The sequence below is a fragment of the Eretmochelys imbricata genome, chromosome 13 (genome assembly GCF_965152235.1).
Source record: "Eretmochelys imbricata isolate rEreImb1 chromosome 13, rEreImb1.hap1, whole genome shotgun sequence".
Lineage (NCBI taxonomy): Eukaryota > Metazoa > Chordata > Testudines > Cheloniidae > Eretmochelys > Eretmochelys imbricata.
In genome coordinates, this window is record NC_135584.1 from 12,445,198 (window position 1) to 12,472,036 (window position 26,839).

The window sequence follows — 26,839 nt, forward strand, 5'->3', positions numbered from 1 at the left end:
AATGGGTGGGAGCTAGGATTGTGGATAGAGTATCACCACTTTTGCCCCTAATCTGACACCCCCACCCCCCCAATGATTTTGTGAGTCAGAATCTTATTAGCAGCAGCATAGGGTGGTGCTAAAAAACATAGGGCTGGCTTAGTCTCACTTTTTCAGTGACCAGCACTAGGGGGAGGGGGGTTTGTAGGTGTTTATAGATATGAAATAAAAAGGAAAAATTAAACATGTTTAAATAGATTCATTTTATTTACTTTAAAAACAGCTGTTTGAGTGTCAAAAGTTGAAAACCAAATTACTAAAAGGAAATTCAAGTGGAAAATAAAAATAGAACCATGTGGCCAACTCAAGGAAGGCTCAGGGCCCTGGAGCCACCTTGCCTGAGGGCAAGTGCCAATCCTAGCATGTCTCTGGCCTGCCTGATTGAAGAGGCCCTCGGAAACCCAGCCCTTACACGAGACAGAATTTTGGCGGATCAGACTTTTGGATGGAATCAGTCGTGCAAAACGGTTCCCTTTAGACAACTTCCATTAGAAGAAGCATGTGGTTTCTTTGTGATACCATGACAACCCCCTCAGGACAATACTGATACTGCTCTCCTTGCTAGTCTCCATTGCCCAGCACCTTGGGTGATCATTTACATCATCAGCAAACGGTGGGTGCAAAACGCTACCAGCTTAGAAAGGAAGCACTGAAGACCCACTTGACACTGGACTCAATGACAACACAACGTACGGGGCAACTAAGGGCCAGGTGCCTTAAAAGGCATGTGACTCCAATGGGAGATGCTGGAAACTGTAGTTTGAATGCAGAGAGGGGTCCAGGAGACTTGAAGGTGGCTCAGAACCTCTCAGGATCAAGTCCACAACAGCTGCAGGGTAAGGCCCAGTGTATCCAATTCAAGTCAATTTCATTTGTCTCTTTAATACCATATTTGTTTGGCTGGAGCCTACAAAATAGTATTGAGTGGTTAAAAAAAATAAGCTGATTGCTGCTCCTTGTAAAAACATGCACTTACCCTAGGTAGTCTATTGTCTCTTTATTTGGCTGTTGTACCATAGGCATAAAAATGTTACATTTACCCATTTGTTCAAATATGTAAAAAAAGTTTTAATCCATTCCTGACATTCTCCTAAACTTTGCCAGCCAACAGCCTGAAAAAACTGTCTAACTTTTACATAAATACTGTCAATTTCTCCATTAGTTGCAGCATAACAAAAAATCCATCAAAGTAGACAATATGTTCATTATTCCAGGTGGGGGGTTTTTGTTTGATTTTTTGCATTTTAAAAATATACCTAAGTCTGAGATAATCTTAAGAGTAACAATTACAAGAAAAATATTACAGTGCGTTGACTAAAGGAATATTCTGCTTTCCTTAAAGCCAATATTCCCTTTTGCATGTTGAAGTGATTCAGCAATTACTTAGGAACTTTTACTGACATACAATAATTTAGTAAAATGAGAATTAAACAAGGCAGATACTTACTACTATTCTTCTGTCTGCAATTCACAGCTCATGCGAATAAAATCGCAATAAATATTAAAAAATAGTTTCTTTTTCTTTTTTCTGTAAGGCATCTGAGTATTACAAAGTTTTTGTACAACCAAAAAATACGATTGCTTTTTATCCATGTTCTCCGAGTACCTTGTGTACCTCGACAGTAAATGAGAGGATTGCAGATTTGATTTGGGGAAGGGGAGGGGAGTAGGAAACAACTGATGGATGGGGGAAGGAGTGGGAGTGAAGATGACAGGCAATGGAAGCAGATCACTAAGTGTGCAAGAAACTGTAGTTTTCCTTTTAACATTTCAGTCAATTTAAGTCCATCTTCAAGACAATATTTGCCCTGATTGAAAGAAACTTACCGGAAGTCCTTTTCCATGAGCACAGTCAGACAGCAAGGGTTTAGGCTTGTCCTTAACACTATAAATAGCTTAGGTATTCGTATACACCTAGTAAGGTTGGGTGGTTTTGTTTTCTGCTTTTTTGTTTGTATCCTTCCACTGTAAAAGAGATTGTCCTACATGGTGAACGCACGGGCAGGGCCCTTACTGCATACGGTCAGGCTGCAGCTGCTGGGGCTGATACTGAACAAAAGCTGTGGTGTGTGCTGCCGGATTGCTAGCAGTGATGGGCTGCTGAACTGCGCTCGTGTAGCCGTATCCCACAAACCCAGCAGCAGGAGAGGCGGCGTAGGGGTACTGGTCGTAGGCAGCTGTGGTGTACTGGGTGTAGGCTTGGCTCGCAGAGGTGTAGTCTATGTAGGGAGATGTGATAGACTGCACAGGGGTTGGGATGACCACGCTAGGCTGAACAATAGCTTGAGGGTAAATATAGTGAGGGGTGAGCCTGTGGAGTCAAAACAGACAGAAAGTCAGTCAGGTTTCCACCCCAAAAAAAACCCTTAAGTGCACTGAAAACAGAGACAGTGAGGCCTGCCAACACTATCCAGGTGCTAGGGGTGCCAGCTTAATTAAAAAGGTGGGCACAATTAAAGAAAGGCAAAATCCTGAAGGTTAGAAGTTGCACAAGGAGAAGCTCATACTGTGGGTACTCAGCGGATCCTTATCCTCCCTTATCTCTGTTCCTCTAATCTTGGTTCTCATGCCCCTTCCACTACAGTACCCTCCACCGAATTGCAATGACAGGGGAAAGAAACCTGGCTGGGATGTCTTGAGGGAAAAAACCTCTCCGGCTCCACTGAAATGGTTCTCACCGGCTTCTCCCTGAAGTCTTGGGGCAGATGGAAGACAGAGGCCCCATCACCTTCCTCTCTCTCGCTTCTCTGACCTTCCCCTCCACTGTGTTGCTGTCTCCTTTGGCAGCTCCTCCTGCTGGTGTCCTCAGAGCTGTATTCTTGGTCACCGCCTCCTCTCCCAGGGTGATCTCATCTACTCTCATGGCCTCTACTCTCCCCTTTATGCTGGGGACACTCAGACCTCCTCCTCTACCCAGTGAGTAGATCTGATTCCAAGACAGCATGCTGGCTTGTTGCCAACTCAAGTTAAAAAACAAAACAAAAAACGCTACAGCCCAGCTTCAGCCTGCTGGCTTCCTAATCCCTGTGTGCTTTCCCCAGTGCAGCTTAACAGCACCACCCGCCTCCTCCTCACACTTCCCTTGTGTCACCTAGACTCCTTCCTGTATGTTACTTCTTTCGCCTCCTTTTAATAATCTGACTAGCCCAATTTGTCCCAGGCACTAAAACACTTGTCTAGGAACTCTCATCTCCTGCTCTGACTACTGCAACTGCCTCACTTGCCTCCCAGCTGCCTGCATCATGCCCACCAGTCCCCCTCCCAGTCTTTCCACACCACCACAGCCAAAATTACCTCCAGGACCCTCAGTCCCAGCATCACCTGTGTCTAACCGGTCCATTGAACCTTACATACCAACCATGTCTCTGCACCTTTGCAGTCCCAAATAACCCTGATCTGGCATATGTCTATTGTGCTTCCTTCAACAATACCGGCCTCACTATCTTTTGTTTCCTTCTACACTGTCCTTTGTGCCTGGAATGGCCACCTGCCCCTGGGACACCAGACCCTCTGCCCTTCCATCAGTTAAACCCTCCCAGAGGCTTGCTCCTTCCACAAGGGCCAGACATAGAAATAAGAGTGTGTTAGATTAACAAAGGGAGGTAAAAAACAAAGCTAACTGCCTTCTCTGGCCTGGCTGCAAGCTCTAAGGAGTAAGGACTCCTGATCTGTGTCTTGCACAGCACCAGGCACAATGGTGGTGTTTAAATAGTAGCAAGGGAAGGGTGTCCATCTTGGGCTGGCATCCCACAGCTGCCTTCCCCCCCTCCCAGGCTCAGCTCCTTGTTTCCTCCTGACTCTAGCTCAGTGGGCCAGTCCCATGGTCTCTGCACTTCCCAAGGCACCATTAAAATGGCATGATCTCCTCTCCCTTGGGAATTCCTCTGTAAACAGATGTGAGGCTATTCACCCCTAAGCCCTTATCAGGATGCTTTTACTAGGTATGGACTGGTAGCTCCAGGATATAATCAGAGTAAAGGGCTTATCATGCCAGCTTATCATCTACAATATATTTACACTAGTGTTTCCCCAATGCCAGGCTGCTTGGAGGAAACAGCTACATGGCGATTGTTGTAAAACATGAACCGTTAGTTTGGTTTGCTTTCCTTTGCTTTCCAGCAGCTGCCATGTCAACAATCTGCTGCCCCCCAAAAACCAAGCTGTGACTTGCATTATTTTCAGTATTTGTGACCTTTATGACACTTCTCTTTCAACTCATGGGGTACCTAACTGGAACATCAGATAAAAGAGCACAGATGATAAAGAGGAGCTGCCTAGCTTTACACAGTGCTATCCTCTCTTGGAAAAACAGACTCCCTGCCTGTGGTGAAAACCATTCACTGGACTAGACTTAAGGCACCATTTTCATTATCAGTGCTGGGCCCCACTTACATGAGAGCTATGGTCTTTTACTGTGAATGGGAATCCAAACTTCAGAGTGAACCTTGTATCACCATCTAGCTCCCTACTTGACCAGCTCAGTCCCTAGGTATTCACTCTGCACTTTAAACTGGATACTGTATTCTTCATTGTCTGTCCTAAATTATTGTGTTGCTGTACACTGTTAAACAGCTGATAGGTCACATCCTGGACGTGGCTGTATTGCTAAGCAAATTTTACTGATACTCTTGTAAGAGCCTTTGGGATGAAAATAATCTGAGATTATTCATACAAAGAGCTTCTATTAATGAGCTAAAAGCTGTTGACTATGAAGAACCAAAAAGAGCCAAAAAAAGCCAAAAAACGCCAGGCCTCAAACTGTGGGCAAGATTGCGCAAACCTGAAAACAGAAATCTGCTCAAACAAACTGAACTGGCCCACACAAGGGATGCAAGGGGATGTCCAAGAATCTGCAGGTACAAGTGTCATTAGTCTGGACAATTCCTGATTTTACATGTAAAAACACTTCGGTGCACAAGATGGCTGCAGTTTCAGAGGCTGCTTGAGAAATTGTTGGCCCAGTGCATTTCGCCACACGCCCAAAACTGGGTCTGCAGAAACAATCATTCTTCAAAAATAAAAACCAAGATGAGCTTCTGTTGCACCAAAAAGCTGGCATTACACTAAACTTGTTACATAGAAATACCCTCCTCTGTTGCACCAACATATTTAAATAAGCATAAAAAAACTAAGAAGCAATTCAAAAAAATGCAGTGTTTAAATCCTGCCAAATAGATCTGGGGTAAACATTTTCACAAGTGCTTACATGTTTTAGGAGCACAAGTCCTATCTTCCAAAGTCTCCCATTGAGTCAATTAAACGTAGGAGCCCAAGTACCTAAACCACTTTTAAAAATGGGACTTTCAAAAATGTTACCCCTGGCCAATAAATCATTGGATCACCAATTAGAGGTGGAAAAAACCCAAACAATCTAATCTATTCTGCTGTGAGGACAGGACATAGTCCCCTGCAGGAAGAGGTTTTATCATGATTTGTGAACAAAAATTAAATTGGTTTGTGTCAGTTCCTCTGACCTTGCTTGTATTGGGCATTGTTCAGTACCTACTAGACAGTTCTATATAGATTCCAGTATAGTGAGTTACAGAACAACCTGTGGTTGCTGTAAACTCTCCTCCTCCTCTCTAATTATTCAGTGCATGCTCCTGTTGGTCATTCTGACCATCAGAACATGGCATAGCCTTTTCCACATCCGAGTCCCAGTTCAGGAATCTCCTCTAAGCAAGGGCTCATCTAAGCAGGGTTCTCAAGCCAACACTTCATTTTTTCCTAGCTAGATCCCTGGCTCAGAATGTGAACAGCTCGCACAGCCACTGCAGTTGCCCCGCAGCAACAGCGGCCTTAGGAGCTATAGCTCTCATCAGCAAAGCAATTCAGAAACAGCACTATCCCTTGAAGAGGCAGACTTGAGACTATTACCTCAAATCTCTGGAGGGCTAGGAGCAGTCACAAATCCAGCAGTCAACCCACTCCTAGATCTACCGCATGAACCAATAACCTCATGGCCTTTAGGTCCATGAATGTCTATCCATTGGCACTCATCTAATGGAGTAGAATGAAACAAGAACCTGCTAGAAATTCATGTCTTTTTGTTGGTTTTAATTCTGATCTGAATTAGGGTTAGGATGGAGTTTGAGGCTAAATCAGGGCTAAAGTGCAAATTCATATCCAACGGTGTCAAAATCTCACAAGCTCTTGCAAGGTTTCAGCCGTACCCAGCTCAGAAGCAGGCCCTTTACAGATCTGAACCTAACTTAGAACCATAAAGGTGAGTTCAGATTGGAAGATTTGAATCTAATCCAGATGCAGGATTCTGGTGCTGGCCCATCTCTTGTTTCAAATATCTTTTTAAAATATATTTCTGCATCAGTGTTAATCTTCCCCAATCCACGTAAAGGATTAAACAGTTGCTCTCACTTGTACTAGCCTATGTGACAAAGTTAGAGAAGAGCGGGTCAGATTGTCTCCCTAAATCTAACATTCTTCTATCAAGGAGTCCTCTTTTAAAAAGAGTTTGTTTTTGAAGAAGCGCTCCTTCCAGACGAGAGGGTGACCTGTAACCAACCCTCTTCCTACCCATCCAAGTTTTGGTCCTTCTAATAATACATTCCCAGTGACTCTAGGGAAAGGGCTTGGTATGATTTTTAAACGTGAATGCCTGTAAGTTCAACAAAAAGCCCCACACCAAACCCAAACCCCTGCATGCCTTGAGTTTGCACTCACAATTCTGTCCACAATCATTTTTGCCCACACATGCAAATTTACAAGTGCTCACCTAGAGGCTGTGGGTTGAGGCCCTTTTGAGCATTTGGCTCTAAATAGTCTCGTTAAAAACAGCTATCCCAAGTACCTAGTAACTCCCATGCAGAACTCTGGGCCAAGCTGCTGACATCTCCCACTCAGACCTAACTGTCCACACTCCAACATGTGAGCACGCTGAAAGCATAAAGATGCTAAGTAGGATAGAAGTCTTTGAAATGCCTAATGATGTCCATGGGTGACATGAAAGTTTGTCACCAGACACATCAATTCTCTTTGCTGCATTTCAGGCCAAATTTACAAGAGTAGATGCCAGCGTTGCATGTGGAATGTATCCCTGGACACAAACAGACCAGGAAACATTCAGAACCAACAGAGGTGCATGAGAAAATCTTTCTTACTGCAGCAGCATTGCATGTTCTCCATGTGTGCGCGCGCACAACCTCCACATCTATTTCCTGGCCATTTGGCTGGATGCATGTGCACTTTAAGAGAAAAAAAGGACCCAATCCTGCAAGGCATTGAGCCTACAACTCCCAATAACTTTGGTGGGAGCTGAAGATGTTCAATATCTGGCAGGACTGGACTTAACTTGCCCAAAAACCTCAAACATCTTTATTTTCTCTGATCACTTAACTACAGAACACTACAAACTTTTTTAAAAAAATGCATGTTTCTTTAAATTGTAGCTGACAAGATAAACTAGTCAAACAGATCTAGGACACTAACTTTTTGACTATTTTCTTCCTCTTAGTATTTGCTTCTCTCAAAATAGGAGACTGTATAATAAACAGTATTAAGACCAGAGTAGCATGTACTTCTGTAGTTCCTGTCCAAAGCCAAGCTCCAGCCCAGCACATGTACTAATGCATGCTAAACACCTTCTTTTATTATGTTCAAAAAAATCACACACAGCAACTCCAGAATCCATTTCTATTTAAAGGGACCACTGGCAGTTTTTAGTTGCAGCTAGACATTTCAATCAGGGTATGATGCTGATTGGACTTTAACTGGATGAGCAGATAGCAACTCATTTATTGATAACAAAAACAAAACTCAACTTACAAACTAAGGTATAGGTCAACTTTGATTACTAGCAACTACAAAGAAAACACAACAAAGTGCAGCATGATGAAGTTATCTGCTGGCTGGGTTTACTAGTCACAAGTGGTCTTAAGCTGTATTTTCAGATTAAGAAAGGCTGTTCACAGGCCTTTTAAAGCTTTGCCTCACACAACATTTGGGTTTGACGTCCATCTTTTCTACAAGTAGCAATCATCTGCGATCAAGGTAAAAATGAAACAAGCTGCATAGTTCATCAAAAGCCTTTCTGGATAATTTAATTACATTTTAAAGTGATATTTTAAGATTCTCATTCTCCTGCTGTGGAATTCTGTCATCTGGGTATGTCAATTAGTTTAAAATATATATATATATAGGTCAATGAGACTTTAGGGCCTCCCCAAAAGTTCTGAAAGCCAGAAAAGAACTTCATCCAAAATACACCATGTGATTATAAAATGTCAAGTGATCAGCAATTGTCATCACACAAAGTCATCCTGTGAATAGCAACAATACAAGATGCTACAGGGTATTATGATCAATCACTGGTAGAGGCCACATACACTTTGAGAACACAATGAACAACATGGTCAAACCTAAAATTAGAATCACGGGTGCTTGCTGGAGAGACTCAAGGGCTTTGCTTTGTGCCTTTGGCCAAAGGCAGCGTAAGATGGCTGGCGATCAGGATCGGGGCGTTAACCCAACATTCCTAACTATGTGGCATGACGCCACACCTGCCCCAACAGCCAAAATTAAAAGACAATGAGAGACATAGTTACAGAGCCATCGGAGGAGGACACAGACTTAGCTTTTGATTTTATTCTGTAAGTTAAAAGTAATAGGATGAATATAGCTTGTTTGTAATTCAGTTCATGCTGGAAACACACTTCACATATTTGAACATTTTAGGGAGGGCTTAAATGTAAAATACATTTGATTGAACACCTTCAGCTCCCACCAAAGTTGTCCTATAAATAAGACAAGCCCCATCCTATGGGGTAGACAAAAGTGCTGTCGAAGCATTCAAAGATGCAGCTCCCAATACATTCACAACAGGCTTTAAAAACAACCAAAAAACCCACCACCACCCTACACAGAATGTGCTGACTGGGTAATTTGGCCTTTACGAGGCTTACTTTTAACAACTCCAGTTGTTGGATTCTCCCCGAGAGCATTTATAGTCACACCCACACACCCTGTTAGCATCGTTACTGTAGGATGCGGTGTTCAGAATACTGTAGGTTGGGTTTGTTTTAGGCAGCTAGCTGACAGTGGCATTCTGAGGGTCACCCAGGAAGGATGCAAGACACCTAGAGGACTAGCCTCTCATGCTGCGAGGGAAGAGTGCCAACTATGTTGCATACTGCCCAGGACTCTCCCCCTTCCCAACAGCTCTCCACAATAGCACGTGGGCAGGACTATTCTAAACCCTCGCAGTCCCGCTGCCACCAGCCACGCGGCAGGATTGCTACGAGGCCATTTGTAATGCCGGTGTGCTGCACAGATTGAAAAGTAGAGGAGACAGGCTGAGGGGGAAGCAGTGAGGAAGGTGGGTGGCTCATTCGCTCCCACAGCTTGCTCAGCTCTAGCTCCCAAAGCAGCCATGAGGTTGGGCTTTGCTTGGTTGCTTTAGAGAGAGAGGGTAGCCCGACTGCTATTCTTCCCACCATCCTCCCCCTTCTCTAGGAACAGACTTGCTACACAGCCTTTTGTAAACAGACCAGAAATAAAAAGGTAGGAGACACAGTGGGCCTCCCGTTTGACCTAGACAACATCCCTATAAATAAGACAAGCCCCATCCTATGGGGTAGACAAAAGTGCTGTCGAAGCATTCAAAGAATCAGCAGTATGTGCTAAGGTCATGTCAGAGGCATGAGCCTGCTTTGGAGGGTTAGCACAGAAATGCCAAGTTGCCTATTGCTTGAGTACACAACGTACAGGGCGCCTGGCAGCTGCACGATCAGCACACGAGTGCTATTGGTCAAACAGCCTCCTTATTTCTTGAAGAAAGGAAGAAAAAAAAAAAGCCCTTTGTGTTTGCCAACAAGTGCAGGCGTAAGACATCTGGCCACGGGACCTGGGTGTCTCTATTTTCATTCCAGCTGACTGTTCAGCAGCTAAGGGACATGTTTAAAGGATAATTCCTTTGGGTTCAGTGTGCTGAAAGGTGGCTAGTATGAGCACCCTGCAGATGGAAGTCATTGTTCTAAACAGTACTGAAGGCCTCCCTGCCATCCCATACCCCTGTGCCATCCCCTGGCTCTGGGATGCCAATAGGCCTCATACTTTTAGTAGCAATAGTATTACAGCAGCACCTAGACACCTCCACTGAGATCGCCACACTGCACTAGGTGCTGGATGGATACCTAGCAAGGGACAGTCCGTGCTTTAAAAGTTTACAGCTTTTAAAGAACGTATAATTCCTACTGGACAAATGAGAAATGGAAGACTGACATATAGGCCCTGGACCATCAAGCACTCAGGTAAATGGAACTACTCCCAGGGTTAAAGTAAAGCATGAGTGCAAGCATTTGCAGGATAGGGGCCTATGTACCTCACTCAAGGCCACACAGGAAGACTGTTGGAGTTAGGAATTGAACTCGCATATCAGGAGTCCCAGTTCAGCTGGACAAAATAGTCCCTCCTCTCCGATGCTGAGCTGGAATAAAACAATCTTCGGGGTGAAGCACAGTTCAGATATCATACTTTAGACTCTGGTTTCTCTGCTGCGACTGCCAAGAAGGATTCCCAACTTTGGTGGAGATTTTGTCGGCATCTGTCCACCAGGAATTCGACTGACCAGCAATCTCATTCCACATAGGCTGCCAGAACAATCAGATGGTAACAACAATTACTCCACTGTTGTGGGTTGGATTGGAATCAGTGACCGGACACCAACTTCTGAACCCTCCAGTCTCCTCAAAGCTTGTTAAAGTTAGCACTGAGAAAGGAAGTCTAGGACTGCTCTCTTACTTCAGTGTCTTCTGTGCCACTAACTGGATATTTTTGCCCTTTCTAAGTGAGATCCAAACAGATATTCTACAAATGCTTCAATAATAATTCTCTCCTTACATGATTTGCCTTATGTGCCCTCCAGGTGACCTTAAATTAGCAGGTGTTTTATTGTAACTCATTTGCCTTTTTTTAAAAAAAAAAAAATGGAGCATCTTAGGAAAACTCTGGCTCCTCCTCTGTCTTACGCTCTTACTCCTCTGGTTCAGCAAGAAGATTTACTCAGCAGTCTGAGCACGCTCAGAATTTCAGTAATTGTGTTTACCGCTTCCTTGTTGGGATTATGCAATCAACACTCTGGGAGAAAACTAGGAAAGGGCTATATGCCAGTGTCACTGATTGGGATTGGGAGAGGAGTGGAAAACATGCACACAGTAGGACCTGAGGCTATTACTATTGGCCACAGAATTGGCACAAAGGCTACCAAACCCACTGGAGAGAATGAGAAGTGTCAGAGCTGGGTTAAATCAAAGAGGTCAAGGATTTCCCACTCAATCTAAGTTTGGAAGGCTAGGCAATTTAGGGGTGGGGGGGAACATTAAACCCATTATGGCTCAGCAATACATCATTACTTTATTATACTGACAAGATAATGAAGCTGTTGCATCTTGATGTTATGATGCCAAAAAACAAAAACCACACCCTCTAGAAAATGATTAGTAGAGGAGAAGACTCAGTAAGGTCCAGGAAAACAGAATGCAACAGGTGGAAAAAGACAGAAGATGCCACCCACACGTGCTCCCAGGATGTACAGCTAGTGGAGAGGTATGAAAGAGGTGACAAACCACAACCAAACGTGGGAATGGAGAACAGAGCACATCCCTTAACAAAGATCTCATCCTCCTTTCTCAGCTCAACCCACGATGTGAGAACACACACCCTGTTGTGCCACGCTGAACATGACCACAGCTTTATCCTCTAAATCTTGCTTCCTCCACACACAAGAAGCTCCTCCAAAGAGACGCTCTATCGGGACCAGAAATAGTTCTGGACAAGCAGACTGAAAAATACTCAGGCAACAGAGCTGAAGGGAAGATCTGGACAAAACAAGAATCACATCGCAGTGAAGAAAAAAAACCCTCTCAAACTTGGAAGTCTCATCAGAGCTCAGTTATACAGCACTCTCTCCCACATAATACAGATACAACAAAAATATACTGATGGTAAAGAAGTAATGTACTACTTTGGATACCTATATACACCAGAGGAGCTTGTAGTGCTAGAAACACTAATTAAGTCTTAGAACACCCCTCTGAGGTAAATTTTTCAAATTACAGACAAGAGAACAGAAGCATAAAGAAGTTCACAGGAATGCTGCCTTTTGTGGAACACTTCCAACCCTTCACTGCAACTGAAAGAAGGACAGAGACTGAAGAAGTCTCTTTAAATCCTTCCAAGACCTCCAGGTAGCACTGGTCAGGGGGAAAATGTTGCAAAATTTAAGTCCACTTTGATCCCTTCCAAAACAATACTTCAAAAAATGTTAATGAAAGGTAGAAAAATGCAAACTATTTAGTTTACCAAAAATGTTTTTGGTAAATTAAAGATAGTAACCACTGAAACAGTGTTTTAGATTTTTTTTTTTTGGGAGGGGGGGGGGGGGAATAAAAAAGTTTCGTTGGGACAAAAAAAAAAAAGGTTTCAGAGTAACAGCCGTGTTAGTCTGTATTCGCAAAAAGAAAAGGAGGACTTGTGGCACCTTAGAGACTAACCAATTTATTTGAGCATGAGCTTTCGTGAGCCACAGCTGATCACTCACTGATGAAGTGAGCTGTGGCTCACGAAAGCTCATGCTCAAATAAATTGGTTAGTCTCTAAGGTGCCACAAGTACTCCTTTTCTTTTTTTAAAAAAAAAAGTTACCCTTTCTGTCAAAATGTAACTTTTTAGAGAAAAAAAGTTTACATTCAAAAGATTTGTCAGCTCTACTTCCAAACCTCCTTGACCTCAAGTATCCAAGACATTTCCTTCTTCCAAAACCTACTGTTAAGGACCAGGTGGGGGAATGCCTCCCTTTGCACCATGTTTTCACCTATTCCAAAGCCCCCTAGCTTTATGCGTGTAGTGAGTCTGGCACAAACAGCTTCCATGCAAACACTGTGCAAGTCATAGAACAGGTGGAGGTTCAATACATTTCTGTTTCAGGAGAGCTGGAACGTGTGAAGGCAGCTCCAGAGGGCTCACTAGGGTCAGCCAGGATCCAGCTGTCAGATTTGAGGGGTGCAGAATGGATGGGGCTCAAGGGTTAACCTTGCAGTTCTGAGCCTTTCATCTCTAGTTTAAGAGTAAATCCAGCCCAACTATGTAGTGATCAAAAAAGTCATTGCCAAGTCTGACGGCCTCTGGAAAACAAGTTCTTGGTCTGAGTACAATTCAGGAGTGAGAAGCTGTCCTTGCTGCAAAAAAAATCACTACCAGGGCTGCTAATTAGATACCCTTATTGGTATCCTCAGCGTGAATTTATTAGGGCTGCATTCATCACACCTTCAGTGCCTGCTCTGAGAAAGTTTTCAGGGCACAATACTGAAGACATCTGTGTGCCTTGCACCAAGTGCAAATACCCTATTAGGTACCAGATCAGAATGGTTGCATTTTGTACCCACTTAGCCCAGATGTAAGTGTCTACATAAGGTGAGAGGGCTCAGTTCTCCACTGCTAAAGAGACTGCTCTCACTCACAGTGGTGAGAATCAAGAGTAATTCCACTGAAGCCATTACATCAGTATGAGAAAGGAGACTAGCCCCTACTCACATTTTTAAGAGTGGGGGCAGAATTTATATTCTAGATTAGAAAGACTCTTCCAGTGACTTAGTGGAGTAGCTCAGAGTGTAGTGGAATAAAGTATTTGGCTCATGAAACAGGCCAGACAGGGCCTTGTGCTTTGAGCAATCATTTACCCCGTGCAAAAATAAGCACAAGATGCTATCAGATCAGAAGGGCACAGTGTTCATGCATTCACTTTGCACTAGTGAAAGTGACCACACAAGATGCAAGGCAATGATGAATTGGGCCCAAACAGAACAGAATGGTGCTCTTGAGTGCCCTCTGAATCTTTGCTCCTTTCATACACAAGTCTCAGACAAAGCGGTAAAGCAGTACAGCCTAGGTGTGTATTTACAGGCATTCAGTTCAAGAGGAACCTTTCTGACTGGCAGTAGTTTGGCCTGTGTCAACAGCCATGCTTGGGAATTAACAGCTGAAGCCACTTGGATTTGACTATTTCTTTGGAAATCCCAAAAAAAGCTTTCATGTTATTGGCACAGACAGACAACAGGTGCTGTGAGAGCCAGCTCAGAGGAGCCGCTTGTGACTGACAGAGCAGCCTGGGGTCTTGCAACAGGGTGTTTTTTTGATAAGTGGTACAACAGGAAGCCAGAGTGTGGGGAGACACCACAATAAGGAATATATGTGACTTTGTAAACAGCAAAGCCACGAAGAAGAGAAGAAAGTTTCCTTTTATTTGCACCCCAACTGAACGACATTAAGGATAACAGCTACCAAAAGACTTTCAAAATCTGCTGCTACAACCAGAAAGTGAAGAAAGAAACCCAAAAAAAGATTTAACCATTTCAAGGCATAAGTAACAACTGGGCCACACGCTGACCTGGGGCAAGCAGGCCCAACACAACTGGACTCTGTGTGCCTCATTTTCCATTAGCCTCTAACTTGTGTAGTCACTTACAGGAGTGCAAGCCAATCTGGTGTGGTAGCATTTTACCTCCACTTTGCACTGATGTAAGTGACTACATGAGGTGCAGGGCAATGGAGATCCAGGCTCAATAGCTGGCACCAGACCCACTTATGACAGGTATTTTACTCAGTGGGCCACATCCTGCTGCATTAAGCCACCTTTGTACTATTCCAGCAGTGCAGAAAGCAGCCCTAAAACCAGCTTACTCAGCCAAAGGAAGATTCCCCCTAATAGAGGGCTTCATATGTGGGGGTAGAGCATCTGTAGCAGTGCCTATGCCATACACTGCTGATGACCAGAGCATGAGGCATGGCTGGGGTTAGAGGATGTAGCCAGGGATTCCCTGTACCATTCTAGGGTATGCCAAATGACAGGCTGAGGCACAGCCGTCCCTAGATCAGAGGAACACAAAAGAGGACTTAAAGTTGCTTTGTGCACACCACACTGCAGCGGCACCAAAATGTTCCTTGTCAAACAATCTGCGTGGTTGCCCCTCATTGCTTTTTATAAAGTCTCAGATGTTCTTGGGAAACATTTTAAAGGGACACTGTAGCAACAAAAAAGCTCTGATTGTTGCCTCGCCACATGTTCTGATCATATGGGTGCAATTTTGTGTCTTCAAGTAATCATGCCCACAGATAACTGCAGACACAATTCATGGTGCTCAGACATCTAGCTTCCTGACTTTCCACAAACAAGGTAGCTAATGGTGTCAATTCTACAAACCAAGCCTGTTAGCTGCAGGAACAATTGGTGGGTGCAAAATTGTGCCCATAAAACTTAGAGCGTCTTTCTCAAAAATTAGGAAAATACTACTGTATTTGTGTTATTAACAACTTAGACTTTTTGAATCTGAAGATTCAAATCTAAAAGTTTGCTTTTCTCCTTTGTGCTGTTTATTGATTAGCTTTGCTTCAACAGAGTGAAGAGCAGAGAAGCTGATTTAGTTTCACTTTCTTTTCTTTATACCCTAGCCCAATGCTGCAGCTGCATTTGGTCCCCAGCAGTGCCGGGAAAGGTTTAAATGTAAAGCTACCAAAAAAAAAAAAAAAAGTACCTTTTACAGGCATTTGGGGTTTTAAACCAGCATGAAAACATTCCTATTCATTTTAAGTTCAATAAGCTCCTGTCCTCAACAGTCTGCATTTTGGGCCTTCGCTACTCAGCATTCTCTTCAGCATGATTGAGGGTTTTTTTTTTTTTTTAAATAAAAAAGTTCATTGTGTAGCATTTAATAAATTATTAACCACTTCATTGCTGTGTTCTGCGGCAGCATCTGAGATGCAGAGGACCATGGCAGCTGTCTCTAAATGCCAGCATTCCATTACTGGAACATTTGCACTTTAATAGGGATGTTCATGGGTGGCACAGCATTGGAAGTGTTTTTCCCCCTGTACCAAGTATGAAGGTAGCTTAGAAGCAGGTTGCTTATTTAGGTACTGTTCAGTGACTTACGAACATTAGACAAGTCACTACCAAAGGAGGGTGGGAGATGACTAAATTAAACTTAAAGTGAAAAACGGAGGCCTGATTGTACAAGCGTAATAGATCCACAAATCCCACTGGTGTCCGGTGAAGTTTTAGATGATCAATGAATGCAGGATAGACCCTACACTGGCTTTTACTTTGCTGATTGCTTTGAAAAGACAAAAAACCAACAATCAGACTTTGTTGCTCAAATGAACACCCAACGCTCTGCTTTGGAAACACTGTACAATTCATGGCACCAAGGTAAACTGTATGACTTTTTTGCCAACGCACGTTTCCTGTGATTAAATCATTGCCAGAGAGGAATGCCATGAAATTCTTGTTTCCTGACGCTTGCAAATGAGATCTATAATCCCCTCCCTCTTCCTCCCGGTCTCTTGGCAACTGATAAATAAATTTGTAGTGCTCATTGTCATATGTACTAAATGTACTCCACCGTTGGTTTTAATGATGAAACTGAGGCCTAACAAATGGAACACTAACTGTAGATCAAAATGAACACTTATTCAGTCTCACACTTCTCAATATGTGAAGCTAAAAGGAAGTTATAAAAACCCCTGCAAAAAAGAACCTATCTGTTTGCCCTGCCTATATGGCTGAAATGGCTGTGCAGAGAGTCAGAGACAGGAATGACAAGAGTATGTTTGCATGAGTTAGGGCTTGATCCAAAGCCGACTGAAGACAGTGGAAGCTTAGTTTGTTTCACTGTATTCTTCTTCTTTTTACACTTCACATGGGGAGAGTCTTGTTGAGGGCAGTTTTTAAGATCTACATTAATTATATGCTTGTGCACCCTTTAGAAAAGCCTCTAGCGTTCATGTGCCAGAAATACCAAGGTTACTGGTTGTCTCATCGGCTGAGAAAGCTGTTGTATTTCACATGCAAACAAAGCTTTAAAAAGACAAGACCAAAAAAATACTGTCTACCTGAAACACTTCTGCTCTTCGCACCTCAGAGGAAAGACTCTTTTCACAATAGATGTTACTCCAGTCCTTTGAGCACAGACTTAACTGTTTATGAAACCTAGCATGTTTCAACAATACACAACCAGCATATGGTGTGAGCACTGTTATGGCAACACTGCCTCTTACATCCACACACTGGCTGGAATGATAATACCAAGACAGTTGTGGGCCTATAGGTGTGAGGGAACAGGAATGAAAGGAGACTATGAATTAAGGACAGGGAAGGAATGGAATATTGTTTAGTTAAACCAAAAAAGAAAAAAAAATTGTCATATAAAGTTACAAAATGGCAGTGCTCAAGAACTTTAAGAAAATGGGTGCACTTTTTTGATGCTCTAAACAAAAAACCCACTATCAACAGTCACTTTTTGAAACGATGTGAAAAAGAATGGCATCAATCATTAAACAGTTAAATGAAGGCAGTATGACAGTAGCTATTGTTCTCTTGAAGCACACTTGTATTTTCCAGAGCAGCTGCCAGATCCTATTAGATGTATAAAAAGAGGACTTCTCGGACTGAGTCAGGATGGTATAAGCTATTGAAAACAGCAGACAAAAGCCCACTTTTGCAGACTATTCATGCCCTGTATAACATCTGTCCAGAATCAGTTTTTGACCTAATGTTACTTTCATTAAGTATTAGACTTTGTTTCCAATTCAGTTGGTTTCCCTGACTAAAATTGTACCCCAAGTGTGATTCCATGGGAAATAAGATGGAGAGAGCAGATTTTTATGTGAAAAACATGCTATGGAACATGTTGTTATTTCCTTGACTGTTGACACCTTAAATATTATGACAAGAAAAATATATGCCATTTATTTGGATTCTTCTGCATTCTTTGAATTGCTAAAGCAGCAAGCAATGTATTACAAAACAAATCTCTCGTGATTTATGAAGACTGATTTGCTGATGCTGAAAAGAGGATCTTTCGAAGTCATATGAAAACTGACAAATTAAAAAAAAAAAAAGACAGGCAACACAACTTTTCCAAGACTCACCTAAACAAAAAGTACTATGAAGCTGAATTACTGCTGCTGAAGCTGTATTCCTCTTTATGACTTAGAGTTTTCTCACACATTTTAAAAATGAGGAAGTTGATTCAAGCATTTGACTTCAAACTGACTGAAGTTAACTACGTAAAAAATACTTCCACTTACCCATATGGTCGCTGAATAAAGGCTGGATGTAGCTGCTGCACACCTATAGTGAAACCTGAAAAAGCATTAGTATTAAACAAAAGCATTCACTGTAGCGTGTAGGTATTATAATGCAAACATGCACAACTACAAGTGAGAGAGAGAGAGAGAAAACATTTTAAACTCCCTAACAGAATATTTTTTAGAGATACAATCGTTTTAATATACTCATGTAACATGCATGCAGATCAGACAGGAATTCTGAATTAGGAACACAGAAAACTCAGTCATACAAAGAGATGAGCACTCATTTTCTACAACGTGCAATAAACCCATAGAATCAAGAAGGTGGAGTGGTAGAAACAATATACTATAGCAGTTTTAAGAAGAAGACTATACATGCATTAGCTTCTGGGAACAATGTCTTTACCCCAACTATGTGTAATTTTGGCATAGAAGGTTCAAGTAAGGAAACAGGGAGCAGAGAAAGCTGAATTACATAATGCACTAAATAGACAGGGAAAACTGAGGGGCCAGTGCAGCTCTTAAGATCAATTACCAACACATTTCCCATTTTACAGCTAAGGCTTATTCGAACAGAGAGAGCAGAGAACTCACCAGTTTGAATACTCCTTGGTTTTGCTCCCAGATATGCCAGGTTCACATTTGCTTTTCTGCCATCAATGATGGGGTTGGGATCTTTGCATGCTCTCTCAGCTGCAGCTCTGTCTGCCATGGTCACCTGGAGTTAAACACAACCTGTTTTGTAGCAATGGTGCTCCACAAAACCTGCACTGATTGGGGCTTGATGAAGTTTGCTTCTTTTGGGTGAGGGCTTAAATTTGCTTTCTTGAAATCTCAGTTCGTGGGGGGAGGGGGAAGAGGGACAAGAATGGGTCCTGTGCACTGGGTTGAAAACAGAAAGCACCAACAAGTTTCTCTCCTGGGGAATTGGACAGCAATTTTTTTCTCCACTCTAGCAGGCACAAGTTGTTAGAGTAACTTAACCCCTCTCCCCCACACACTCCCTAAAGCAGAGGCTGCTCAGGGAAACTTGAAGCAAAGGACACACTCATGAATCATACAGAAGATGCAGAAATTGAGGGCTGCACAGAATGTGCTTCACTGAAGCGCTCTAAAGAAACAAGCCAGCAACGCGTGGGGGAAGGGGTGTTGAAATGAACTACAGAGCAGCCAGCACTGGAGGCTCTCATCCCAATGCTCTCAATCAAGGGCCTTTGTCTTTGGGGGGTGGGGGGAAATTACTCTCTGCCTCACGCCCTCGGCCCAAGCTCTCCTGCGTCCAGCAGTCTGTCCTACAGGAAGGAAAACAGATCTGAGCGATGCTGAAGAAGTGGGAAACAACTTTCTAGCAGAGGATGGCTCTGTACAGAAGAGACCTCCAAACCACCCAGCCCTGTGTAATCCCCAAGCGAGCTAGCTGGTGCAAGAGCAGGGCAGCTCTTGCCCAAAGGAGAGCGTGGGGGGCATACAGGGGGATTCTCCCCTGCGTTAGAGAGAAGCCAGGGGAAGAAAGGGCTGTAAGGAGCCACACCTGACAACTACAGGCGGCTAATGGGATACGGGGGGAGGGGAGGACAGTGTTTCACTGGGGTAAGGGCTTTCTTCCCTGGGAGCGGGGGGGATCCTAGGCTCACAGGCTGTTTAACCGACACAAAGCAAGTTACTATCACAACTACCCCCGCTTCGGAGACCGGGCTCCTCTGGGACATGCCTGAGCCGGGCTACCAGGGCCAACACGAGGAAGCGAACTGGGCACCAGTCCCGGCTGACGCCCGCCTTCCTCTCCGCGCCCATCACCGCGGCACCTGCCCGGGCTGGGGGAGGGGCGCACGCCGCACTTACAAAGCCATATCCCCGGGATTTGCCCGTCTGCCGGTCGGTGATCACCACCGCTTCCTCGATGTCCCCGAACACCTCGAAGTACTTCCTCAGGGAGGAGTCGGTGGTGTGGTAGGGCAGCCCCCCGACGAAGATCTTGGTGAAGGTAGTGTCCTTCTGCACGGTGTGCATGGCGCTGCGGGCGCGGGGCGCGGCCAGGGGGCGGCGGCCGCTGCAAAGAGCATCCAAAGGCCACGGGCGGCCGGGAGCAAACGTCTCAGGGGCTCAGAAGAGGCGTGAGACACCCTCGGCCAGAGTCATCCTCCTCCTCACCACCACGGGCAGCTGGGGGCAGAGGTAGGCGGGGCCGCCCCCACGCGGCGGCAGCAGGCGGCAGCTGTCGCTTTGTCCCCCATGCACCGGGAACCGCTGCCTGCGAAGAGCCCTGGCTCCAGCCCCTCTTGTGCAATGACCTCCCGCAGGGCGCCGGGGAACAGAGGCGGCCGCTGCCTGCCAGCCGCCGCGCCGAGCTTTGTACCATCCTCTCCCTCCGCCCCCCAGCCGGGCTCCGGCCCCGCCTCCCCACGGGAGACGAGCCCCGGGGGCGCAAAGGCCCACGGGGCTTGTAGTTCCCACCCGCGGCGGGGCGGGGCGAGGCGCAAGGGCTGCCATGAAGCAGCCGCAGCTGAAATAACAACGCGAGGCGGGCGCTCGTTCGCCAAAGGCGGCGGAGAGGGCTGCAAACCGCGCTGCGACTGAAATCCACAAACATAGGTGGAGAGGGAGGGACACATGGGTCTCCCTCTTCTCCATCTGAGACGCGCATGGGATGATGCGTCGTTTGGTCTCCACGTGCTTTGCGAAAGCTTAGCTCACAATTGATCGTCTATCGCTGGGACTGGAGCGAGAGAGATGTGCAGACACTGGGAAATGCCGGTTTTTTCCCCCCACGTCTTCGGATTATAGCTAAATTTGCTCGTTTAGGTGTGACACATCCGAAAAAGGCAAATAAAAAAGGGTAGCCCCGTCATTAGTATTGTTAAATATTTATATTATGGTGGTACCCAAATGCCCCATTTGGGTTTGAGGCCCCACTGTGCTGGGTGTTGTACAAATACAGAAAGGAAACAATCCCTGCTTTGAAGGGTTTACAGTCTAACCAGACAAGGGATAAGGGATGAGATACAATATAAAAGCAAATAAACCCTTTCTGGCTTTCCAGTTGCTAAATCTAGCTTCTTTCCTGGTTAATGCGATGCTGGGGCTCTATATCTCGCAATATCTCTGTAGCTAGGGATGTCTCCATTCCTCCACTTTCATAGCTAGAACTGCCTGTGTAAATGCAAAGGCTATATTTTCATGCACTGAAAAAGCCAAATAAATGGGCAGTTCTCTGCATCTCTTAATTTTTCTAATCTACTTCTAGATTGAGATTTCCACGGGAATCTAATGCACACATGGTTAGGGGTCTAGTACTCTTTGTATGTACCTCAGTACTTGAGTCTGGAGGCGCCTCCTGGAAGAGTCTTTAAAATTCCCACGAAAATCTCCCAAACGCCTGCGTAGTTTTGATGTAGACTACAAGTCCCAGCAGCCTCAGCGGGAGCCTTCTGCCGGGTGAAAGCTACATGCAAATCAGCAGCAGGAGGACAGAGGCAAGCTGAATAGGGTAGAGTGAAAGGGGGAGCGGGCAGCACTGAATTTGAGTAGGAAACATACGTTTGCAAAGCAAATGTTTGTGCCCAGGAGCCCGCCAGTAAAAGCCGCTTAAAACGAAGTGTTTTTTTTTAAACTTTGCAGCAATCGTGACTGCAAATATTTAATCACTGGCACATTTTCAGCCACTCAGATAAATTCATCAAAGGGCTTGCTGCCTTGCCTGGCTGGCTCACTTTGTGGTTTGGGGCTGCACTAGACCACAAAGGGGTGCTAGAATGGAGAAGGCAGGGACAACTTGTTCTCTTTTATCACGTAGTACAGGGGACAGGCCTACAATTTTAGCTCAAGCACTGGAAAAAAATGAATATAGAGATGAGGCACTGGGTGCCTTTATTAACCTCATTTCTAAACTGGCCCTTTTACATTTCACCTGTATAACTGGTGCATGTATGAGCAGGTGTTTGCATGTGCAAAGCAGCCATTTGAGTGTGCAAACACAAAGCGTGCACATTAGGCACATACACGTGTTTTCTGGGTGCAGCTTAGGCACCCTGTATCTGAGTCTGAATGCTTCCTGTACCACCAGCTGTTACCTAGGGCACAAATAAGGCTCCACCATCCCTGTCTATCCTGGGTGATTCTTTGCCTGTCTCCTATGTTCTTAAATCCCATAAATTTTCCCTCTCGGAGTACTGCATGACAAAGGGATTCTTTCGGTTGGCCCATTTTTGTGTACCCTATAACTAAGAGAGTGTGAGAGCCCACTCCTCTGCTAAGATTCAAGGCCTATCCAGAGATGGATTAGATGGTGAGGAAATCTGTTCTTCCTCCCTCCTCAGGGATGCACTAAATGAGCTGCTGCAGTTCCCCCTCAGCTCACACACTTCTGGTTATGCCCTCAGTCTTTTGTTTTTCAAACAAGCTATGTGACATGTCTCTTTTGATGTATTGCTATTTTTTAAGGAGCACCTTCAATGTACATGGACACAGAGGAATACATGGGTGCTGCACTGCCCCAAGGACTGTGGTTACGCTGCCATTTTTCTTAAAACCTCCCACAGCTATAATTCCCCCTGTGCAGCGCTGCAGATGACGCAGCAGTTAAGACACTGGCAGCTGATCTACACTAGCATTTCCACCTCTGCTACCACAAACGGAGCTGCAAAGTTGGGAGGTTTTAAAAGAAAAGCCAGAGTAGACAAGGTCAGGCGTGTACAGTCTGACTTAAACAAACAGTACACAATCTACATTAGCTCTCTCTCGAAGCAGGACAGACAGACAATTTTCTTTCGTTGGTGAGTTATTGTTAAAAGGCTTTGTTGGAAAAGTGTGTTTTAAACAGGGGTTGACTTGAAGGGAAAATGATACTAGTTCTACTCTTCCAAGCTCTGCCCACAAAATAAGCTCCACCCACATGAGTTGCCAAAATGAGAGTGTTCACAGTAGATTGTACAGATGTTTAAAATATGATAATATGAGTTCTCTGAGCTCCATTGGGCTCCTTGAGCTTGGCTCTCCTTGGGTGGGGCATTGGATATGCCCCTGGGCTTTGCTAGTCTCCTTCAGCTTGACTTCTTCATGATGGGAGAACAGTAAGTGATGGTATCTCCCAAACACTAGCCACTTGTGGCACCAAAAGGAGACATGACTCAGTGAATTGTACATTGCTGTGAATCTCCCTCTGCTTTCTTACACCAGCAATTAAATAGTTAACAGTGTGACTTTGCACTCCATATGCTTTATGAATGTGAATATGATGTAACTGGAATATGCTTTATGCAAAAGGTCTCTTGTAAGGTATCATTACAAAGGTTATAACCTACTGAATATATTCATCCTATTTGATGAATGTATCATTCTTGTATCTGAAACTAGAAATATGAAGTATAACTCTGAGGTCCTATTGTAATTATGCAAAGTGTGGGCCATTAATGGTGGTTTACAATCTTGATGGCTCCCATTGACAAGGACAATTGACTGTAAATGGCTCTGTTTACCTGCAAGTCTGCCTGTGTAGACAAGTCACGTGGGTAATGAAAAATGAGTTCTTACAGTGACATGTGACCATGTCACCTGATACTGGAATCCATCTTAAACCTGGTGCCTTTCCATTTAGGAGGGATGGGGACCCAGAGAGAGACAAAGGATCCCGCCTTGTGCCAAAGCTATAAAAGGGGGTGGAGCAGGACAAGGGGGATCCCAGTCATGAGAAAGCCCCTGCTTTTCACCTAAAATGCCTGCCAGAACTAACAAGGACTAACAGGGGAAAGGATTGGGCCCAGACTAGGAAGGAGTCTAGTCTGTGAAAGAAGCTTATTGGAACGTCTCTGCGGGTGCAATTTACCTGTAATCACTTTCTTAATGTATTAGGCTTAGACTAGCGTGTTTTGTTTTATTTTGCTTGGTAACTTACTTTGTTCTGTCTGTTATTACTTGGAACCGCTTAAATCCTACTTTTTATACTTAATAAAATCACTTTTGTTTATTGATAAACCCAGAGTAAGTGATTAATACCTGGGGGAGCAAACAGCTGTGCATATCTCTCTATCAGTGTTATAGAGGACGGACAATTTATGAGTTTACCCTGTATAACCTTTATACAGAGTAAAACAGATTTATTTAGGGTTTGGATCCCACTGGGAGCTGGGTGTCTGGGTGCTGGAGATAGGTGACCTGCTGAGCAGTTTTTGGTTAAAGTCTGCAGCTTTGGGGGCATGGCCCAAACCTGGGTCAGTGTTGCAGCAAGCTAGTGTGTCTGGCTCAACAAGACAAGGTTCTGGAGTCCCAAGCTGGCAGGCAAAATGGGCCCAGAGGTAAACTCAGCACATCAGGTGACAGTCCCAAGGGGGTCTCTGTGACCGAACCAGTCACAAACAATATTTACATTATCATCACTAGGCATCAGAGTTGACACTTCACATAGATGAATGGGGCAGTTCAAACTTCTCAGAGATAATGTTCCAGACTCTCTGCAGACTCACAGAGAGGATGTCTACCCAGCAGATAAGATGTGTAATTCCCCATACACCAGCTAGTTCTGCTCAGTCTGGCACCGAAAAATAGCAGTGTGGCCTAACAGCTCAGCCTAGCTGCCCTGCCCAACCCTGCAGGTATGTACTTGGCTGGTAGCCCAAGCCGATGCCTGTGTTGCCCTGGCCATGCTGCTATTTTTAGGTTGCTAGCTCAAGCCCCGCGAGCACATATATGTCTGCCTACGTTGGACTTTATGCCTCCCAGCTGCTATGGAGACATGCCCATAGCCATCGCTGCATCTTGTAGACTCGGGTCCCAGTTCTGAGGTTCTCATCACAACCATGACAACCAGAGACTTTGTTGTTGTTGTTGCTGCTGCTATTTTGAAATGAAAACTGACTGTGTGGGAAAACAAGACAGTAATTTCAGAGAGCTGTCAGTACGCCATGCTATTGCATACCAGCTGAACCCCAGCCCTGCTTTTAACAAAGAATTGAAAGACCAAGAAGGTGGGCATTAAACATAGCTATTGTTGCAAATCTGTAATATTGTTTAATCAATTAGATTCTTTCCCAAATATTACTTTCCTCCAGTGCACATAGAAGAGTAACTGGTCTTGTTCTACATAGTACTTAAAAGTTAAATAAAGTAATTTGACAAGAAAAATCTAAATCTGATTTTTTCCCATTATCATGGTGAAACACATAAAAGTAGAAGCACTGGCAACATATGACAAGTCATGTGGCCATTTTACTTTTATTTAGTGTTTCATACCCACAAATCTTCCCAAACATGTTCTTGACACTGGTATGATAGTTCTTCCGCTATCCTCTTTTGGGAATCTGACCTGCTGCTTTCTTGATCATATTGCTAAGAGTTTGTGGAAGTAAACCAAGCAAACAGATTTTACCTTCTGTGTGTATGGCTGGGAAGGAGAGGGTTCTGTACCAGGGCCCATTACCAGAGGTAGAAGTCTGTCCACAATAAAAAGCTCTTCTTGGTCTGTCTTGCCTTTGTAGGATGAACATTTGGGAAAAACAGATTTGGACTAGAGTTGTCTAAAGATATTTTTCTTTTATAAAAGCCCCCAAACAAAAAGCCAATTATTTTAAGGCAAAAAAATATTTTGAAATCTGAACTCCACAGTCGTCCATTTATATATTTTGTTGCATTGATTCTATTGCTTCACTAGACTTCATGAATGATTAAGGAGGGAGCAGTCCACCTTCCTGTTTCTCAAAGTGTCACGTTCCCCTTCAAGGCCACATCGACTACAGTGAGGCAGGATCAGGCCCCATGTTAATAGTGCTGGCTGAGTATCTCCCAGCCTAACTGCATGAATGAGAAGGTCGTGCCACTTTGCAATAAAAAGAGTCAATGTTTGAAAAATGTAATGCCTGATGTAATCTTATGTTTTGTTTTGTGACATACACGTGTTGGTGGAGTCATGAGCCATTGCTGCCCTTCCACAATGGATAGTGCAGAGAGCCTCTGGACCGTCACACATTTTCCCTGCCATATGACCAATTCTTAGTGTTCCTAGGCCTAGAGTCTTCATGATCATTGATTCATACCGCTTATGCCTACCTTATTTCTGCCATTAGAAGTGTGTGGGCTCCTTCTTGGATTACAAACGTATAATTACAAAACTCATTGATTTCACGTACCCTCCTTCCCTAGTTCTTCATCCTGCTCCAATTGATGGCAATAGCAAATCTCCACTTGATCTAAGTTGTGCAGGATCAGGCTCTTAACAGATTCCCTGCTCCTGCACAAGAACAGAAGGCTAATACTTCCACCCTCTTTTGAGAGCTAAACAAATGCTTACCCCATGTCAGCCAGCAGGAAATGTGTGTAGAGAACAATATCACCCGCTTTCTCCATGAGCGCACACACAGCACCTCTGTGACATGTCTGAGCTCCAGTTCCTCTTTCTCCTCGCATGCAGGCAGGCTGCATCAGTAGAGTACTTCCAGAACTGGAGAAAAATTATGGTCAGCCTCTATTTACTTTGACTTCCCAGTTACTTCGCAAAAGCGGGCTCAGCTGCTGGTGTGACTTGGCTGAGCCACATCCCAGAACACAGGACTGTAGTAAAAGAACTGTGTTGCCCCGTAATGTAGGTGTTACGACCGTAGCCAAAAGAGCCCTGACTACCAGCGATCATACCAGAGAGGGAAAGAGTAAATATGGTGAAAATAAAGTGGGCAAGGCTACCTTTATGGGAGGTGAGAATGAGGGAGAAAGACTAG

The 26,839-nt window shown here is 44.3% G+C and overlaps 1 protein-coding gene across 1 annotated transcript; it reads right to left on the bottom strand.

Annotated features, from left to right (window-relative positions):
- Positions 1 to 223: 223 nt before the first annotated feature.
- Positions 224 to 20,491, bottom strand: RBM38 (RNA binding motif protein 38). The gene is made up of 4 exons (XM_077832509.1): positions 19,980 to 20,491; positions 18,732 to 18,855; positions 18,135 to 18,189; positions 224 to 2,350 (listed from the first exon to the last, which is right to left on the bottom strand). The coding sequence occupies exons 1-4, from the start codon at positions 20,145 to 20,147 to the stop codon at positions 2,050 to 2,052; spliced, it is 648 nt and encodes a 215-aa protein (XP_077688635.1). The 5' UTR covers positions 20,148 to 20,491; the 3' UTR covers positions 224 to 2,049.
- Positions 20,492 to 26,839: the final 6,348 nt, after the last annotated feature.